Raw genomic sequence first — 6,000 nt, 5'->3', positions numbered from 1 at the left:
TGCCTCTCTGTCCCTCTCCCCTGACCTCTGCCCCCCTGTCCCTCTCCCCTGACCTCTGCCTCTCTGTCCCTCTCCCCTGACCTCTGCCCCCCTGTCCCTCTCCCCTGACCTCTGCCCCCCTGTCCCTCTCCCCTGACCTCTGCCCCCTGTCCCTCTCCCCTGACCTCTGCCTCTCTGTCCCTCTCCCCTGACCTCTGCCCCCCTGTCCCTCTCCCCTGACCTCTGCCCCCCTGTCCCTCTCCCCTGACCTCTGCCTCTCTGTCCCTCTCGCCTGACCTCTGCCCCCTGTCCCTCTCCCCTGACCTCTGCCCCCCTGTCCCTCTCCCCTGACCTCTGCCCCCTGTCCCTCTCCCCTGACCTCTGCCTCCCTGTCCCTCTCCCCTGACCTCTGCCCCCTGTCCCTCTCCCCTGACCTCTGCCTCTCTGTCCCTCTCCCCTGTCCCTCTCCCCTGACCTCTGCCCCCTGTCCCTCTCCCCTGACCTCTGCCCCCTGTCCCTCTCCCCTGACCTCTGCCCCCCTGTCCCTCTCCCCTGACCTCTGCCTCCCTGTCCCTCTCCCCTGACCTCTGCCTCCCTGTCCCTCTCCCCTGACCTCTGCCCCCTGTCCCTCTCCCCTGACCTCTGCCCCCTGTCCCTCTCCCCTGACCTCTGCCTCCCTGTCCCTCTCCCCTGACCTCTGCCCCCCTGTCCCTCTCCCCTGACCTCTGCCCCCCTGTCCCTCTCCCCTGACCTCTGCCCCCTGTCCCTCTCCCCTGACCTCTGCCCCCCTGTCCCTCTCCCCTGACCTCTGCCCCCTGTCCCTCTCCCCTGACCTCTGCCTCTCTGTCCCTCTCCCCTGACCTCTGCCCCCCTGTCCCTCTCCCCTGACCTCTGCCCCCCTGTCCCTCTCCCCTGACCTCTGCCCCCTGTCCCTCTCCCCTGACCTCTGCCCCCTGTCCCTCTCCCCTGACCTCTGCCTCTCTGTCCCTCTCCCCTGACCTCTGCCTCCCTGTCCCTCTCCCCTGACCTCTGCCCCCCTGTCCCTCTCCCCTGACCTCTGTCCCTCCCCAGAACGCCGGCAGCTACTCGGCCGCCATGACGGAGCCCAAGTCGGTGTGTGTGTCCGTGGACGAGGTGGTGTCGGGCATCGGGGAGCCCTCGGAGACGGACCTGCTCAACGACCGTCTCAAGAAGGTGGACAACGGGCTGCTGGAGGCTCAGCGCTTCTCCTCCCTGCCACGCCGGGCAGCCGTCAACATCGAGTTCAAGGACCTGTCCTACTCCGTGCCCGAGGGGCCCTGGTGGCGCAGGAAAGGTAGGTGCCCAGTACCTGGGCTGGGGGCTGGACGCCGGGGCTGGGTGTCTGGGCGGGGGACTGGGCATCTGGGTTAGGGGTGTCTGGGCTGGGTGTCTGGGCCAGGGGCTTTATGTCGGGGCTGGGTATCTGGGCCGGGGGCTAGACGCTGGGACTGGGGTTTCCGGGTGGGGTCTGGGCATCTGGATTGGGGGTATCTGTGCTGGGCATCTATGCTGGGGGTTTCTGGGTTGGGGGTGTCTGTGCTGGGGGTGTCTGGGTTGGGGGTGTCTGGGTTAGGGGTTTCTGGGCTGAGGGGTGGGCATCTGGGTTAAGGGTGTCTGGCCTGGGTGTCTGGGCTGGGGTATCTAGGCTGGGCATTTGGGTTGGGGGCTGGGGTGTCTATACTGGGTTTTTTTTTACTGGGGGTGTCTGGGCTGGGTGTTTTTTTACTGGGGGTGTCTGGGCTGGGGGTGCCTGGGCTGGGGGTGCCTAGGCTGGGGGTGTCTGGGCTGGGGGTTTGGGGGCTGGACATCTGGGCTGGGGTTCCTGCTGGGCCCCAAGCTGGAGCCACTGGGCTGGGGCATCTGGACTGGGGGCTGGACGTCTGGACTGGGCGTCTGGGCTGGGGGTGCCGGCCACAGGACCATGGCCTGGGGCGGCTGCATCCTGTGTTTCTCCCCTGTTCTGGGGGGCTGGCTAGGGCCCCCACTTGGAGCAGAGGCTGGCTCCCTTGCAGCCCCTGTGCCCGGCTCCAACCCAGGGCCTTCAAAAGCGGCGAGACGCTTGTGAAGACACCTCCAGGCCCTCCAGTGAGTCTCTGGGAAGAACTTGAAAAGTCTGAGGAATTGGGAGCAGCCCAAGCCGCTCTACCCCGCTGGACTGCTGCCAGTTTCCTGGAACTCTAGATTTGGGGTGGGGTGGAGAGGGGCAGGCCGCCTGGTCCCGAAGGGATCCCGTGCCGGAAAAGGATTTTACCAGAAGGAAATAAGTAAATACCCGGGTGCTGCTGTTCAGACTTGGTTTGTGAACATTCACCAGCATGGGTCTGGGAGTGCCCAGGGGTTCTGTGCCATGCTCTGGCCTTAGAGGCGTCAATGCTGCGGTGGGGCCCGGGAGGTGGCTCAGTGGTGTGTTGCTGAGGAGTTATTCTGATGCAGTCTCCACCCCCAGGTTTTTCTATGCCCCGCAAAATCCTAGCAGTGCCTGTTGTTAAAATTTCAGAAGCTCTAGCCGGCCAGGCTTGCTTCACGGGCGGGTAACAGAGACGACCAGACACACGGCTGGGCAGGGCAGCTGTATTTCTTTATTCAGGAACAACGATTCATAAACTAAGACAAACTAATCACCAAACAGAACTCTGCTGTCTCTTTGCAGCGGCGCAAGCACTCTCTCTTACTTTGCAACTCAGGAACTCTCTGACTCAGGAACCCTCTCTCGGGGTTCCTTGGTGCGGGGCCAAGCGGGCCCTCAAAATTAACTGGACTGATCCAATTCTCTTGGTGGGGGAGGGCTAGAACAAACTGATGTAAAGCATATGACAGTGGTGACTCCCAGCTGGGCCTGCCTGAGGCCCTGGGCCCGGACTCGGGTCACACAGCCATGGAGGGGACGCTGGTCCTTTTCTCCTGCATTCTCTCTTCCTCACCATAGAAATGTTTTGTTGGCTGGGTGGGGAGACAGCTCAGCTGGCAGAGTGCACACTGTACCTGTTGGGGGCTCCCAGCTGAGCCCCTGGCCCCACATGGAGCACCACCATGCACTGGGGGAACTTCATGAGCCTTGGAGTGGTCCTGTGGTATCTCTCTCTGCCTATCTCTGTCTCTCTGCCTATCTCTGTCTCTCTGCCTATCTCTGTCTCTCTGCCTGTCTCTCCCTCTCTGTCTCTCTGCCTATCTCTCCCTCTCTGTCTCTCTGCCTGTCTCTCCCTCTCTGCCTGTCTCTCCCTCTCTGTCTGTCTCTCCCTCTCTGCCTGTCTCTCCCTCTCTGCCTGTCTCTCCCTCTCTGCCTGTCTCTCCCTCTCTGTCTCTCTCTGCCTGTCTCTCCCTCTCTGCCTGTCTCTCCCTCTCTGCCTGTCTCTCCCTCTCTGCCTGTCTCTCCCTCTCTGTCTCTCTCTGCCTGTCTCTCCCTCTCTGCCTGTCTCTCCCTCTCTGTCTCTCTCTGCCTGTCTCTCCCTCTCTGCCTGTCTCTCCCTCTCTGTCTCTCTCTGCCTGTCTCTCCCTCTCTGCCTGTCTCTCCCTCTCTGCCTGTCTCTCCCTCTCTGCCTGTCTCTCCCTCTCTGTCTCTCTCTGCCTGTCTCTCCCTCTCTGCCTGTCTCTCCCTCTCTGCCTGTCTCTCCCTCTCTGCCTGTCTCTCCCTCTCTGTCTCTCTCTGCCTGTCTCTCCCTCTCTGCCTGTCTCTCCCTCTCTGCCTGTCTCTCCCTCTCTGCCTGTCTCTCCCTCTCTGTCTCTCTCTGCCTGTCTCTCCCTCTCTGCCTGTCTCTCCCTCTCTGCCTGTCTCTCCCTCTCTGCCTGTCTCTCCCTCTCTGTCTCTCTCTGCCTGTCTCTCCCTCTCTGCCTGTCTCTCCCTCTCTGCCTGTCTCTCCCTCTCTGCCTGTCTCTCCCTCTCTGTCTCTCTCTGCCTGTCTCTCCCTCTCTGCCTGTCTCTCCCTCTCTCTCCCTCTCTGCCTGTCTCTCCCTCTCTGCCTGTCTCTCCCTCTCTGCCTGTCTCTCCCTCTCTGCCTGTCTCTCTCTCTCTGCCTGTCTCTCCCTCTCTGTCTCTTCTGCCTGTCTCTCTCTCTCTGCCTGTCTCTCCCTCTCTGTCTCTTCTGCCTGTCTCTCCCTCTCTGCCTGTCTCTCCCTCTCTGCCTGTCTCTCCCTCTCTGTCTGTCTCTCCCTCTCTGCCTGTCTCTCCCTCTCTGCCTGTCTCTCCCTCTCTGTCTCTCTCTGCCTGTCTCTCCCTCTCTGCCTGTCTCTCCCTCTCTGCCTGTCTCTCCCTCTCTGCCTGTCTCTCCCTCTCTGTCTCTGCCTGTCTCTCCCTCTCTGTCTCTCCCTCTCTGCCCATCTCTCCCTCTCTCTGTCTCTCCCTCTCTGCCCATCTCTCCCTCTCTGTCTGTCTCTCCCTCTCTGCCTGTCTCTCCCTCTCTGTCTGTCTCTCCCTTTCTGCCTGTCTCTCCCTCTTTCCCTTGGAAAGGTAGAGTCGCATAGGCATGAAGCTCAGGCAAAGTGATGGTTGCAAGAGAGAGAGAGAGAGAGGGAGGAGAGGGGAGAGGAGGGCCTGATGGGGATCTGGACAGGCAGAAGTCCCCAACACAGACATGCCAGGGCCTGAGATATGTGTCCCCATCAGCCCCCCCCCCAAGCTGCCCAGGCTGTGACGGGCAGCATCTCAGGCCAGGGGTGCGGCTGGCCAGCTCTCTCTTGTGCCTGGTGTGACCACTGCCCCTCTCCAGCTTGCCCACCGCTGCTCAGCTGTGGCACACTTGCCCTGTAGTAACCTCTGGGCTGGGCGGGAGGCAGGAGGAAGTGGCCCCAGGGGCCTGGGGGTGAGTCACAGCAGAAGAGAGAGGAAGACAGCCCTGCCTGGTGGGGTGGCGGTTTCTCAACCAGGAAGAGAGAGCCCTGTCTGGCTTCCTCTCCCTGCCCTCACCCTGAGTGTGTGTCTGTGGGCTCCCTGCCCGCCCTCTAGCCTGTCGTCTGCTGAGGCCTTGGGGTTCAGAGCTGGGGTGGTCCTCTGTATTCCCAGAGAGAGTGGGGGGCCATGGCCACAGTGGCGGAGAAGTTAGCTGTGTGCCCCCCTCTGGGGTCGAGTGTCCCTGGTGGAGGGAGCCATGGGTCACAGGGTCATCACCGTAGGGGTTGTAGGCCCAGGGCCCTGGAGCTTCGGGGGGAAGCTCGGCTGCACACTCTGCTTCCAGGCCACCAGCAGCTCTGTGGCCCCTTGCAGGGGGCCTGGGATGTGGGGTCCTCAGCGTCCTGGGATGTGGGGTCCTCAGCGTCAGAGGCGTCTGGAATCTGGGCTCGGTGCCGGGGCTTCCAGGGGTCCTTCCTCTGGCCGAGCCTGTCTGCTCAGGGGAGCCCCCACTGCAGCGTGTCTCCTCATCCTGCCTCCTTTGCAGGGGAGTCCCAGCCTGGGGTCTTAAGAGTCTGTCCCCTCTGAGTTCAGCCAAGACACCCCTGTCTCTTTCTCCCTGTGACACCTTTACACCCGGTGTCAGTGGGCCACCACGACACGATTTGAAAGGAAAAAAAATGTCAGAGGGAAGCGGGCTTTGCTGTCGAGAAGAAAGTGACGTCGTGAACCACCAGTCCTGGTTTGCTTTGCGTCTGTTTGTCTGTCTGTCCTTTTTTGTTTTTTCCCCCTCCAGGGTTATCTCTGGGGCTTGGTGCCGGCACTACAAATCCACGGCTCCTGGTGGCCATTTTTCCATTTCATTAGACAGGACAAAGAGAAACTGAGAGAGGAGGGGGAAACAGAGAGACAGACAGACACCTGCAGCCCTGCTTCACTGCTTGTGAAGCTTCCCTCCTGCAGGTGGGGAATCAGGGACTCGAACCCAGATCCTTATGTGGGTCCTTGTGCTTGGTACTCTGTGCACTTAACTGGGTGCAGCACCACATGCCCCACCCTTTTTAATAGAGACAGAGCGACATTGAGAGAGAGGAGAGGTGGATGGAGAGACTGAGAGACACCTGCAGCCCTGCTCTCCACTCTTGAAGCTCCCCACTGCAGGTGGGGACTGAGGACTT

The 6,000-nt window shown here is 61.6% G+C and overlaps 1 protein-coding gene across 1 annotated transcript in view; it reads left to right on the top strand.

Moving 5' to 3' along the window:
* Positions 1–1,032: 1,032 nt before the first annotated feature.
* Positions 1,033–6,000, top strand: part of ABCG1 (ATP binding cassette subfamily G member 1) — a 45,369-nt gene continuing 40,401 nt past the window's right edge. Inside the window, exon 1 of the mRNA XM_060184164.1 lies at positions 1,033–1,294. Within this exon, the coding sequence (XP_060040147.1) occupies positions 1,075–1,294 (220 nt within the window). The 5' untranslated portion in view covers positions 1,033–1,074. The remainder of the gene's footprint in view (positions 1,295–6,000) is intronic.

This window comes from Erinaceus europaeus, unplaced genomic scaffold (assembly GCF_950295315.1).
Source record: "Erinaceus europaeus unplaced genomic scaffold, mEriEur2.1 scaffold_736, whole genome shotgun sequence".
Taxonomy (NCBI): domain Eukaryota; kingdom Metazoa; phylum Chordata; class Mammalia; order Eulipotyphla; family Erinaceidae; genus Erinaceus; species Erinaceus europaeus.
This window is presented reverse-complemented; position numbering and strand designations above follow the sequence as displayed.